Source organism: Oncorhynchus gorbuscha, linkage group LG05 (assembly GCF_021184085.1).
Source record: "Oncorhynchus gorbuscha isolate QuinsamMale2020 ecotype Even-year linkage group LG05, OgorEven_v1.0, whole genome shotgun sequence".
NCBI lineage: Eukaryota > Metazoa > Chordata > Actinopteri > Salmoniformes > Salmonidae > Oncorhynchus > Oncorhynchus gorbuscha.
In genome coordinates, this window is record NC_060177.1 from 55654439 (window position 1) to 55669041 (window position 14603).

At 39.5% G+C, this 14603-nt stretch overlaps 1 protein-coding gene across 3 annotated transcripts in view; it reads left to right on the plus strand.

The window, feature by feature from the left end:
- Positions 1–14603, plus strand: part of LOC124036092 (transient receptor potential cation channel subfamily M member 3-like) — a 228269-nt gene that overhangs the window by 167652 nt on the left and 46014 nt on the right. For all 3 annotated transcript variants that reach the window (XM_046350237.1, XM_046350235.1, XM_046350236.1), the window contains exon 15: positions 5325–5617. In XM_046350237.1, the coding sequence (XP_046206193.1) occupies positions 5325–5617 (293 nt within the window). The remainder of the gene's footprint in view (positions 1–5324; positions 5618–14603) is intronic.

A 14603-nucleotide genomic window follows, 5' to 3' on the forward strand; every position in this document is an offset into this window, starting at 1 on the left:
TCTAACAGACACTTGGAGACAAATTCCCCTTTCAGCAGGACAATAACATAAAACACAAGGCCAAATATACACTGGAGTTGCTTACCAAGATGACATTGAGTGGAGGCGGAGACAGGAGGGTCAGGAGACACTGTGGCCCCATCCGAGGACACCCCCGGACAGGGCCAAACAGGAAGGATATAACCCCACCCACTTTGCCAAAGCACAGCCCCACACCACTCCCGAGTGGCCTTGTTACAATTTTGACTTACATCTGCCCGAAAATCAATGATCAACAATCAACTTGACAGAGCTTGAAGAATAAAAAAAAAAAGTGTTTAATTGATTGGACAATCAAGGTGTGCAAAGCTCTTAGAGAATATCCCAAAATACCCACTGCTGTAATCGCTGCCAAAGATGATTCTAACATCTATTAACTCAGGCGTGTGAATACTTATGTAAAGGAGATATTTCTGTATTTCATTCTCAATAAATTAGCAAAAATGTCTAAAAACATATGGGGAATTGTGGGTAGATGGGTGAGGAAAAAAATATATTAAATCCATTTTGAATTCAGGCTGTAACACAACAAATGTGGAATAAGTCAAGACGTATGAATACTTTCTGAAGGCATTGTATGTTGTAACAGGGCTGTAAAATAAAGTGGTGTCTGTTTCCAGGTAGATCCCACGAAGATGACAGCAAATCTGTCTGTGATCTTACCCTTTTTTTTTTACATGATACCATCTTCACTCTTACAGCGTAGGTACAGTGTAAGAAGGCCATAAAATGAAGCTGTTCATATTACCATGTACATACCAAATACTTTCAAGTTAACTACAGTGCAATTTAAAAATGCGAACATTTCACGATGAAGACAAGCACACATCTCAGAGTGAAGCTTATTTATTGAGAATCAACCAGAGGTAAGTAGAAGAACATTGTATTAGAACAGAGGTTTGGAAAGTGTGAGGTGCGCCTCCCCAGGGGGGCGCCAGAGAGTTTCAGGGGAGGCGTGAAAGGAAAGCCAAGTCTAACCGTCTTCGGGTCTCTAATAATTAACAAATATTAGGCCTGTTTCTTGCTACAATGGCAGGGAAACACATATTGCAATGGCTACATTTAAAAAGAAGGGTATCCCAGCTTTCTAGTGATAGTACGTTTATTTCTCAACTCTAAAAATTGCGGATTTAATTATGTTCTCTGAAGGGAGGCTCACTAGAATGACTAGGCCTACATTCCAATCATGAGCTAACATAGAAGATTGCTATCCAAAGCAGATGAGAAGGAAGATAACAGTCTATTTAACATAACAGAAGAAATGCTGCTAATTTACTAAACGAGTATACACAAACTATGCATAAATAAAACATTTCCACAAGCATATAAAATTGCTTCCAACACTCTACTCATCAAACTGGATGCAGTTTATCACAGTGCCATCCATTTTGTCACTAAAGCACCTTATACCACCCACCACTGCGACTTGTATGCTCTAGTCGGCTGGCCCTCGCTACATATTCGTGGCCAGACCCACTGGCTCCAGGTCATCTACAAGTTCATGCTAGGTAAAGCTCCACCTTATCTCAGTTCACAGGTCACGATGGCAACACCCATCCGTAGCAGGTGTATCTCACTGATCATCCCTAAAGCCAACACCTCATTTGGCCGCCTTTTGTTCCAGTACTCTGCTGCCTGTGACTGGAACGAATTGCAAAAATCGCTGAAGTTGGAGACTTTTATCTCCCTCACCAACTTCAAACATCTGCTATCTGAGCAGCTAACCGATCGCTGCAGCTGTACATAGTCTATTGGTAAATAGCCCACCCATTTTCACCTACCTCATCCCCATACTGTTTTTATTTATTTACTTTTCTGCTCTTTTTCACACCAATATCTCTACCTGTACATGACCATCTGATCATTTATCACTCCAGTGTTAATCTGCAAAATTGTAATTATTCGCCTACCTCCTCATGCCTTTTGCACACAATGTATATAGACTCCCCTTTTTTCTACTGTGTTATTGACTTGTTAATTGTTTACTCCATGTGTAACTCTGTGTTGTCTGTTCACACTGCTATGCTTTATCTTGGCCAGGTTGCAGTTGCAAATGAGAACTTGTTCTCAACTAGCCTACCTGGTTAAATAAAGGTGAAATAAAAAAATAAAATAAAAATATTATCTCCTAACAAGACTGTATCTAAACACTCAAAAGAGCTAGATACAATCTCTACAAAAACAAGCTAAGTTAGAAAATTAAGCTAGCTAGCATACTAACACACAATGCAAAAACAATAGCGATTTGTTAGCTTAAATTAACTAGCAGAGTGTCAGAGCTAGAATAAACATATAAAAACATAATTCCGATATAAATCACTGCATGTACTTAACTCTCCAGTTTTCGAATTTGGTTTTCAAAGTAAAAGTCTGCATTAAAAAGCTATATATTTGATACGAAATCAATATAATTTTTTGTCTTGCTATAGTGCATATAGTATGCACAACATTGTGAGAAAATATCACCAAAAATGTGTATATATTTCTACTGTGATGTTTCAACTGTGACAAATTTTCAAAATTATGTTACCCGGAATTGACTCGTTCGTGTTGCTATGAATACACTAAGCTAGCTACTTTTCAATGTCACCAGAGACGTGGACAAAAAAAGCACATTTTTAGGACGGAGACATACAGTACATCATTATATCCAAATCTCTTATGTCACCAATGATATACAAGCTCACCACAATCCATAGCCGTCCTTCTTTTTATAAAAAGTGGCATCATCTGTTAGTACACATACTGATTATCATACCGGAATTAAAAGAGTGCTATTTATGAACATATTAGCCTTCCATTCAAATGAATGGTGTTTAGCCGGCAGTTTTGGTTTCTACATATATATAAATGCAGTTCACTTTTGTTGTGATGCTAACTTGTATGCTTATATGCTTGTACATTAATACAAATGTGTTTCTACTGACCTCTTGTTGATTTTCATTAATTGAACTTGAAATGTTGACACTTTTATTTTGCACGGCAGTAAACTTGAAGGTATTTGATATTTACATGGTAATATGAACAGCTTCATTTTACGGCCCTCTTAATCCCGTACCATGTAAGTGTGAAGCTGGTATCACGTAACAACAGGGTAATATCACAGACAGATTTGCTGTGGTCTTTGTGGGATCTATCTGGAATCTACCTGGAAACAGACCCCACTTAATTTTACAGCCATTACAATATACTTACCTAGTAACTCCAAGAAAATGATGTGGTACATTATGGGCTCCCCAGTGGCGCAGCGATCTAAGGCACTGCATCTCAGTGCTAGAGGTGTCACTTCGATTCCAGGCTGTATCACAACCGGCTGTGATTGGGAGTCCCACAGGGCGGCGCACAATTGGTCCAGCCTAGTCCGGGTTTAGGCTTTGCCGGGGTAGGCTGTTATTCTAAATAATAATTTGTTCTTAACTGACTTGCCTAGTTAAATAAAGGTTAAAAAAATGTCTACACAATAATTTGACTAAATCCTAAAGAGTGTTAGTTGACCTGCAAGTATCTGGTATTTACATGTTATTAGCCAACGGTTTAATTTTACAGCCCTCTTACCGTGTACCTACCCTTCAAGTGTGAAGGTGGTACCATGAAACAACACTTTTCACTTTTCTTAAAATAATGATGTTAATTTAACTATATTATTGCTCACAGAGTGAGTCCATACAGCTTATTATGGGTCTTGTTAAGTACATTTTTACTCCTGAACTTATTTAGGCTTGCCATCACAAAGAGGTTGAATAATAATTGACTCAAGATATTTCAGATTTTCAATTTTAATTCATTTGTACACATTTCTAAAAATATTATTCCACTTTGACAATATGGGGTATTGTGTATAGGTCAGTGATTACATTTTAAATTCAGAGAGTAACACAACAAAATGTGGAAAAAGTCAAGGTGTGCGAATAATTTCTGAAGGCACTGTACATATTCTAGTAACTATAGGAAAATTACTCGGTACATTATGTCTACACAATAAGTTCACTAAATCATTAAGAGCATTAATGACCTGCAAGTATCTGGTGTTTGCATGGTATTAGCAATGGCTTCATTTAAAGCCTTCTTACCTTGTATCTACCCTGTAAGTGAAACAACAGGGTAAAATCCCAGACATATTTACTGTTGTCTTCATGAGAATGTGGTGGTATTTCACAAGTAACTACATTGTATCTACTTGGAAACAGACACAAGTTCATTTTACTGCCCTTTTAATACAAACATTTATGGTAACAGAAGGCAAAGTCCTTAGAAACAAAGTGACTTGAAGGTATTCATGTGGTAAGTGCAAGGTAAAAAAATATATATATAATATTACATACAGTGGGGAGAACAAGTATTTAATACACTGCCGATTTTGCAGGTTTTCCCTACTTACAAAGCATGTAGAGGTCTGTAATTTTTATTATAGGTAATCCTGTCTCTGAGCTCTGACATGCACTGTCGACTGTGGGACCTTATATAGACAGGTGTGTCCCTTTCCAAATTATGTCCAATCAATTGAATTTAACACAGGTGGACTCCAATCAAGTTGTGGATACAACTCAAGGATGATCAATGGAAACAGGATTCACCTGAGCTCAATTTCGAGCCTCATAGCAAAGGGTCTGAATAATTACAGTCGGAAGTTTACATACACCTTAGCCAAATACATTTAAACTCAGTTTTTCACAATTCCTGACATTTAATCCTCCTAAAAAATTCCCTGTCTTAGGTCAGTTAGGATCACCACTTTATTTTAAGAATGTGAAATGTCAGAATAATAGTAGAGAGGAGGATTTATTTCAGCTTTTATTTCTTTCATCACTTTTCTAGTGGGTTAGAAGTTTTCATACACTCAATTAGTATTTGGAAGCATTGCCTTTAAATTGTTTAACTTGGGTCAAACGTTTTGGGTATCCTTCCACAAGCTTCCTAAAATAAATTGGGTGAATTTTGGACCATTCCTCCTGACAGAGCTGGTGTAACTGAGTTTAGGTATCAGTTGAATGAGATATAGAAGTCACATGGAAATACCTAAATAAATATTGGAATAAATGTCAGAATATCCTAAGCAAGCAGACAGACATTAAACACCAAGGCCTTTTCACAGTTCTCAACTCTCAGTACTTTCATGCCATGGTACTTCATCCATCTCTCCAAGGCCTTAGCCAGTGTGAATTATATTACATGATCACACTCTCTCTAAATGTATGTTTGTCTCCCTCGATGGACAAAGGCTAAGCATCATATCCAAAAACCCATGAATCCATGTCTCTGTTCTCGTCTTGTGCGGCCTGAGGCAGGATGACATGCCGATCCGGAGGAGTCGCCAGAAGACTACACGTAAGCGGGAGGAGGAGGTGGACATTGACCTGGACGACCCTGAGATCAACCATTTCCCCTTCCCCTTCCACGAGCTGATGGTGTGGGCCGTGCTGATGAAGAGACAGAAGATGGCACTGTTCTTCTGGCAGCACGGGGAGGAGGCCATGGCCAAAGCCCTGGTGGCCTGTAAGCTGTGCAAGGCCATGGCCCACGAGGCCTCTGAGAACGACATGGTGGACGACATCTCACAAGAGCTGAACCACAACTCCAGGTACTATAGACCACAAGACACATACACATAGAGCTGAAAAAAAAAACACACACATGTAATCAGCCAAGCAATCACACATAATATTTTGTAGAGTTTGCCACACATAGACACATCTGCATACCCACAACTGAACATACCCACATGCACAAGCACACACACACGCTCGCTCGCACACACACAAACATCATAGAGCTGTCATAGAAATTCTTACAAAGGGACACTCAAAGTCATTCATAAATTAATCATTGTTTATTTGTCAGGACGCTGTAGGGGTTCCAACCAACTCAAAGCACCATGGTGCACATGTCAATCGGGAGCTCTGTCTGGGCAGTCCCAGCAGATGTTTTTACACAAACAAGTTATATTTGCATGATGTAGCTTAATTACCTAATCATTATCATTTTGTTTCATTCATATGACCGACCAATACTGTTTCATAACATGTGACAGACCAATACCTCACAAGCTTCTTATCTCTAAACTGAGACATTGAAACTGATGAATCCTTCATTTGTTCTCAAAAGAAAGTCTGGGCGAACTGCCAAATTGCAGCTGCTGATAGTCAGGAACCAATATACTCAGTCAGTTAGGAAAGCTAAGGCTAGCTTTTTCAAACAGAAATTTGCTTCCTATAGCACTAATTCCAAAACGTTCTGGGACTGTAACGGCTTTCTTCCGTCGAAGGAGAGGAGGACCAAAATGCAGCGTTGTTAGAGTTCATGTTTTTTAATAAGAAAACTAAACATGAACACAAATACAAATACAAAATAACAAATGTGGCAAAACCGAAACAGTCCTATCTGGTGCAGAGAACACAAAGACAGGAAACATTCACCCACCAACCCCAACACAAAACAAGCTACCTAAATATGGTTCCCAATCAGAGACAATGACTAACACCTGCCTCTGATTGAGAATCAGGCCAAACATACAAATAGACAAACTAGACACACAACATAGAATGCCCACCCAGCTCACGTCCTGACCAACACTAAAACAAGGAAAACACACAAGAACTATGGTCGGAACGTGACAGGGACACTGTAAAGTCCATGGAGAATAGGAGCACCTTCTCCCAGCTGCCCATTGCACTGAGGATAGGAAACACTGTCACCACCGATAAATCTACGCGGACCATGCTTTTCAACTGGCAACCCCTCCCTAAATCTGGATCCCTTCAAATCAGCTGGGCTAGACAATCTGAACCCTCTTTTTCTAAAATTATCTGCCAATTACTAGCCTAGTCAACCTCTCTTTCGTATCGTCTGAGATCCCCAAAGATTGTAAAGCTGCCGCGGTCATCCCCCTCTTCAAAGGGGGAGACACCTTAGGCCCAAACTGTTATAGACCTATGTCCATCCTGCCCTGCCTTTCTAAAATCTTCGAAAGCCAACTAAATAAACAGATCACCGACCATTTTGAATCACATCGTAACCTTCTTCGCTATGCAATCTGGTTTCCAGCTGGTCATGAGTACACCTCAGCCATGCTCAAGGTCCTAAACTATATCATAACTGCCATCGATAAAAGACAATACTGTGCAGCCTTCTTTATTGACCTGGCCAAAGCTTTCAACTCTGTCAATCACCACATTCTTATCGGCAGACTCAATAGCCTTGGCTTCTCAAATGATTGCATCGCCTGGTTCACCAACTACTTCTCAGATAGAGTTCAGGGTGTCAAATCAGAGGGCCTGTTGTCCGGACCTCTGGCAGTCTCTATGGGGGTGCCACAGGGTTCAATTCTCGGGCCAAATCTTTTCTCTGTATATATCAATTATGTCGCTCTTGCTGCTGGTGATTCTCTGATCCACCTCTACGCAGACGACACCATTCTGTATACACCTGGCCCTTCTTTGGACACTGTGCTAACAAACCTCCAAACGAACTTCAACTCCTTCCGTGGCCTCTAACTGCTCTTAAATGCTAGTAAAACTAGATGCATGCTCTTCAACCGATTGCTGCCCACACCCTCCCGCCTGACTGGCATCACTACCCTGGATGATTCTGACCTCGAATATGTGGACAACTACAAATACCTAGGTGTCTGGTTAGACTGTAAATTCTCCTTCCAGACTCACAATAAGCATCTCCAATCCAAAATTAAATCTAGAATGGGATTCCTATTTCTCAACAAAGCCTCCTTCACTCATGCCACCAAACATACCCTCGTAAAACTGTTTATCCTACCTATCCTTGACTTCGGTGATGTTGTTTACAAAATAGCCCTCAACACTCTACTCAGCAAACTGGATGTACTCTATCGCAATGCCATCTGTTTTTGTCACCAAACCATATACTACCCACCATTGCGACCTGTATGCTCTCGTTGACTGGCCCTCACTACATATCCATTGCCAAATCCACTGGCTCCAGGTCATCTATAAGTCTTTGCTAGGTAAAGCCTCACATTATCTCAGCTCACTGGTCACCATAGCAGCACACACTCCAGTAGGTATATTACACTGGTAATCCCCAAAGCCAACACCTCCTTTGGCAGCCTTTCCTTCCAGCTCTCTGCTGCCAATGACTGGAACGAATTGTAAAAATCTCTGAAGCTGGAGTCATTCAGTTGAAGTCGTAAGTTTACATACACCTAAGCCAAATACATTAAAACTCACTTTTCACAATTCCTGACATGTAATCCTAGTAAAGATTCCCTGTCTTAGGTCAGTTAGGATCCCCACTTTTATTTAAGAATGTGAAATGTCAGAAAAATAGTAGAGATAATGACTTATTTCTGCTTTTATTTATTTCATCACATTCCCAGTGGGTCAGAAGTTTACACACACTGCCTTTAAATTGTTTACCTTGGGTCAAACATTTCAGGTAGCCTTCCACAAGCTTCCCACAATAAGTTGGGTGAGTTTTGGCCAATTCTTCCTGACAGAGCTGGTGTTACTGAGTCACACACACTTTTTCAGTTCTGCCAACAAATTTTCTGTAGGATTGAGGTCAGGGCTTTGTGATGGACACTCCAATACCTTGAATTGTTGTCCTTAAGCCATTTTGCCACAACTTTGGAAGTGTGCTTGGGGTCATTGTCCATTTGGAAGACCCATTTGCAACCAAGCTGTAACTTCCTGACTGATGTCTTGAGATAATGCTTCAATATATCCACATAATTTTCATCCCTCATGATGCCATCTATTTTGTGAACTGCACCAGTCCCTCCTGCGGCAAAGCACCCCCACAACATGATGCTGCCACCCCCATGCTTCACGGTTGGGATGGTGTTCTTCGGCTTGCAAGCCCCCCCTTTTTTCCTCCAAACATAACGACGGTCATTATGGCCAAACAGTTCAGACCAGAGGACATTTATCCCAAAATTGTGCAGTTGTAAACGGTAGTCTGGCTTTTTCATGGTGGTTTTGGAGCAATGGATTCTTCCTTGCTGAGCGGCCTTTCAGGTTATGTCGATATAGGAGACGCATTCAGTTTTACTGTGGATATAGATACTTTTGTACCTGTTTCCTCCAGCATCTTCACAAGGTCCTTTGCTGTTGTTCTGGGGTTGATTTGCACTTTTCGCACCACAGTACGTTCGTCTCTAGGAGACAGAATGTGTCTCCTTCCTGAGCGGTATGATGGCTGTGTGGTCCCATGGTGTTTATACTTGCATACTATTGGTTGTACAGATGAACATGGTACCACCAGGCATTTGAAATTGCTCCCAAGGATGAACCAGACTTGTGGATGTCTGCAATTTTTTTCTGAGGTCTTGGCTGATTTCTTTTGATTTTCCCATGATTTCAATCAAAGAGGCACTGAGTTTGAATGTAGGCCTTGAAATACATCAACAGGTACACCTCCAATTGAATCAAATGATGTCAATTAGCCTATTAGAAGCTTCTAAAGCCATGACATAATTTTCTGGAATTTTCCAAGTTGTTTAAAGGCTCAGTCAACATAATGTATGTAAACTTCTGACCCACTGGAATTGTGATACAGTGAATGATAAGTGAAATAATATATCTGTAATCAATTGTTGAAAAAATTACTTACCGACTTGCCAAAACTATAGTTTGTTAACCTGTCAGTGCTAGGGCTGTTTACTGCCCCTACTGGAAGAATTTGGTGCCCTTATTAAACAGGATACATTTTTGTCAAAAGTTGCTAATATATGCATATAAAAAATATTATCGAATAGAAAACACTCTAAAGCTTCTAAAACCGTTTAAAGTTTGTCTCTATGTAAAGCAAAACTGCCAGGGCATGCATTCTCCCAAACTATCTCTTGTCATGATAAAAGTTGGCCCAACTTTGACGTCATCGCAAACACCCATCACAAACAGTTACAGCTCTGGGAACAGTTCCTACGTGTTCAGCGCGATCCCTGCTTTCAATGGGGCTTCTCATTGTGAGAATCGCGCGCTCACGGGGAGTTTGAGCGTGCCGAAAGCTCTCGGTCACGCGAAAAAACAGGTCACTTTTATGCGCGCTCTGGTCAAGTCCTGTCTTTTTTCCAAGATCGATTGAACGATGCCTGTGTTTCTGTTCGTCCTCACAATTGCTGTACACCTTTATAACATGTTACAGCTTGATTATGAAGTTAGTTTGACAAGTTTACTCGACATATAATATGTAAGTTCGACGTTTTGGTGCGCATCCACTTGACTTTTGGCTACATTTCGACCGAAATGTGTAGTTTTTGAGAACCGAAAGACGCAGACTTGAAAACTAAACGCTGTTTTGGTAAGTATAATCCCTTCCAGGTCTTTTGATGGAAGAACAGCAAAGGTAAGGGAATATTTATGTGGTAAATTTGGGTTTCTGTGGACTCCAAGATAGAGGAGCCAGAATGCTACATTTGGAGCGCCGACTCCTAGTATAGCCTAGTGAACGCAACCTGCAACGTTAAAAATAAATGTAACACAGCGATTGCATTTAGAAGAAGTGTATGAGTTTATGATGTGTATTCCTTGTTAGCTGACGTTATCTGCCGGAGCTATCGTCATTTCTCCTGACATTTTAGTAGCATTTTTTGAACGATGCGTCATTGTAAACAGAGATTTATGGATATATATTGCAGATTATTGAAAAAAAATGAATGTACTGTGTAACATGTTATATTACTGTCATCTGATGAAGATTTCAAAAGGTTAGTGAAATGATTTTTCTTTTAATCCTGCGTTTGTTGATTGCATATTTTTTCCTACTTGGCTATGCAAATGAGCTATGTCTGCGGTGGTGGTTTGACATAAATATGTGCTATGTTTTCGCCGTAAAACATTTTAGAAATCTGACTTGCTGGGTAGATAAACAACTTGTTTATCTTTCATTTGAGCTATTGGACTTGTTAATGTGTGGAGGTTAAATATTTTTAGGAATATTTTTGCGTTCCATGCGCCACATTCCAGCTGAGGGTGTGGGGGGGTCCCAGCTGGGAACGGGTGTCCCCAACAGGTTTTAACAAGACATTTTTGGAGTGGTTTAAAAACAAGTTTTAATGACTCCAACCTAAGTGTATGTAAACTTCCGACTTCAACTGTATATCTCCCTCTCTAACTTTAAGCATCAGCTGTCAGAGCATCTTACCGATCACTGTACCTGTACACAGCCAATCTGTAAATAGCACACCCGACTACCTCGTCCCCATATTATTACTTACCCTCTTGCTCTTTCGCACCCCAATATCTCTACTTGCACATCATCATCTGCACATATATCACTCCAGTATTAATGCTAAATTGTAATTATTTTCACCTCTATGGGCTATTTATTGCCTACCTCCTTACTCTTCTACCTTTGCACACACTGTACATATATCTTTCTATTTTACTTTTCTTTTGTGTTATTGTACGTTTGTTTATTTGTAACTTTGTGTTGTTGTTTTTGTCGCACTGCTATGCTTTATCTTGGCCAGGTCGCAGTTGTAAATGAGAACTTGTTCTCAACTGGCCTACCAGGTTAAATAAAGGTGAAATAAACCTTAAAAAAATAAAAATGAGGTGATCAGGCCTCACCAGGAAGTCAGAACAGAGGTCAGAGGTCAGTCAGCCCAATTAAGTGAGTGTTTGTTTTCCTGCACATCAGACATTATTTAAAGATATTTCAAACATTTCAAATGTGTTGTGTATTAGGTTTACATTGGGTCTTTCAGTACATTTCTTCTAATCAAGAGAATTTACATGTGTGCAACCAAGACTCTGACAATAGAAACGATCATCTGAGTACAGCATCCTTTCTAATCTGTGAAAAAACACCATAAACACACTTCTAAATCAAACAGAATATTAACCACTAATAAATGTTCATTAACAAGTGGGTTGTGTGTGGGTACTGGCATGTGTGTGTGGCAAAATGTGTAGGGTAAAAGACAAACAAAATGGCCAGGCCTTGCTTAATTTGGAAGGTCCCTTAATTAACAGCTGGATCAGGGCACTTTTAACTGCTCTCCCAAGGCATTGCCTCATGAAGCCTTTCAAAGGGAGAATCATTGATCAACTTGAAAAACAATCCTTGGTAGCGGACATTCCATCAGTCCTGGAAGAAAGAAAATAAACTATGTTACATTTTAATCCGTCCTAAAATGTTGTAATCATTAATTGAGTTTACTGCATCTTGGGTGGGAAGTCTCAATAAATCGTTGTGTATACAGAATTATACTTCAGACACATTTTTACTTCAGACATATCAGATGATACGGTAAAGCTGAGTTGGGCACCTTCTAAAGTAAACACTTCTCTTGTAATCTTAATCTTTTTGACCTGATGCATTGACATACAATTATGTACAATTTGTCCCTAATTACCCCACTGTGTTTCTCACAGCCTGTTTGATTTCAATGTGTATACCTTCAAAAAGCTACTCTATATTATTATTCCCAATCTCTATCTCACTTTCTGCTTCAATATTTATTAAATGTGAATTATTTTGAGATTCATGTGTAATGCTTTGGAGGGATCAATATATATCAACTTGTTGACACTGTCTCAGTCCCCAGTAGATGGCATGCTCTGTCCATAATAAGTCTCTACCTAACACTTTAAACTTGAGTAGAGGAATACAGAAAATCATTGGTTCTATTTAACAAGGTATTGTTTTGTTTCAAAATGCAAAAATAATAATTATTATTTTTCTATTCTTACTTCATCACATCGTCATAGTATTATACTCAATATTATGTAACTTTAACTCTAGTAACCCATTATGCATTTGTGTTACATCACAAATTCCTCCTCTAGACTCGTGTTCTATTCATACAGGGGTTTGATATTTACACTAGTTCTATTTAACAGCCAGCATTTTTGGAAATAGTTCTCTCTTCTTTCATATCTCCATACATTTTTTTATTTTTAAAATTTTAATAATAATAATAATAACATTATACATCAAATTCCATTATCCTCATATAATCTAAAGTCATGTTAATCTCCGAGACATGTTATCCGCGTTACTAACGAGACATGTTATCTTCTGAGACATGTTATGTATATGATTTCTGAGACATGTTATCCTCTACCTGTAGATCCAATGGCAGTGTTGGACAGACCCCTAGATAACGTTACAGATCCGCTCACACAGAACTGGAAAACTCAGCTCACACTCAGCTCACAGAGAACTGGTTGTGGCATTCATTCACCTCTTTCACATCTAAGCTAGTCCCCTGACAGCTCTGATTCACTCAATACTAAATAGCTTAATTTCCATTCTCTTATTATCAACATTGCAATCAGCTAATTATCCTAATGTCAAATTCCAATCTTATTAGTAATAATTTCAATAATTCATTATCCAAATGCCAATCAGCTCTTGTTATCCAAATATCAATCGTTCAGCTTATTATCCCATATCATAGCACCATAGTCCCTATAGTTATAGCATCTATGGTCCCTACAGCGTCTATAGTCCCTCAGCATCTACAGTCCCTCAGCATCATAGTATCAATAGTTTATAATTCCATAAATACTATGGTCTCTATAGGCTCTATAGTCTTGCTGCTTCCCATAAATGTAAATAACACCCCAAAATCAAGGGTCTGGTCTGCTTGGGTCCTCGTCCTCTTTTGGTCAGATCGGAATGTCCCTCGCGCTTCATAAAATGTGACACCAGTTTTCCTCACAGACACCCACTGGAAAGCTCCACAGGCAGAATCCATAATCCAGTTCGTAACACAACATTTCCATGGAAATTCTTACACAGGGACACTCAAAGTCAATCTTAAATGAATCATTGTTTATTTGTCAGCACGCTGGAGAGGTTCCAACCAACTCAATGCACCATAGTACACGTGTCAATCAAGAGCTCTGTCTGGGCAGTCCCAGCAGTTGTCTTCTATACGGCTATACACAGACAAGTTATATTTGCATGATTTAGCATAATGAATTAATCATTTCTGTTTAGTTTCATTCATGTGACTGACCAATACTGGTTCACAACATGTGACAGACCAATATCTCACGAGGCTTCTTATCTCTAAGCTGAGACCTTGAAACTGAGATATCTTTCGTTCATTCTCAAAACAAGGTCGGGGCGTACTGCCAAATTGCAGCTGCTGATAGTGAGGATTTGTTCAGCCACTTGCATGAACAGCACATAGATAGAACACAGAAAATAGTTATAAGAAAAGCACAAACATTAAAATTCCATTACACACCCATATAAGTGTTCTGAGAGAGATGCTAACAGAGTGTGCGCAGTCTGTTTTCTAGGCTGTGCCTCTTATGGAAAGTTTTCTTCTGAATGATTAAAGTTGAGCTGGGAGTCGGCAATGGAGCAGCATCCACACTCCTCCTCACATCGTGACCTGCTTTAGATAACACACAGATCTCATAGGACCGCGATAGATAAATGCAACTAATAATACCAACACACATACTCTAGCTAATGACACACATGTAGTTTAGCTAATGGCATGTGTGTGGGATGAAAGTGTGTGTGTGTGTTCTTGCTCAATTAAAAAGACTGTTATGGAAATGTTGGAAGTTGGTTATAGGAAATAACTCCCAGGTGCCACACACACACACACACACACACACACACAC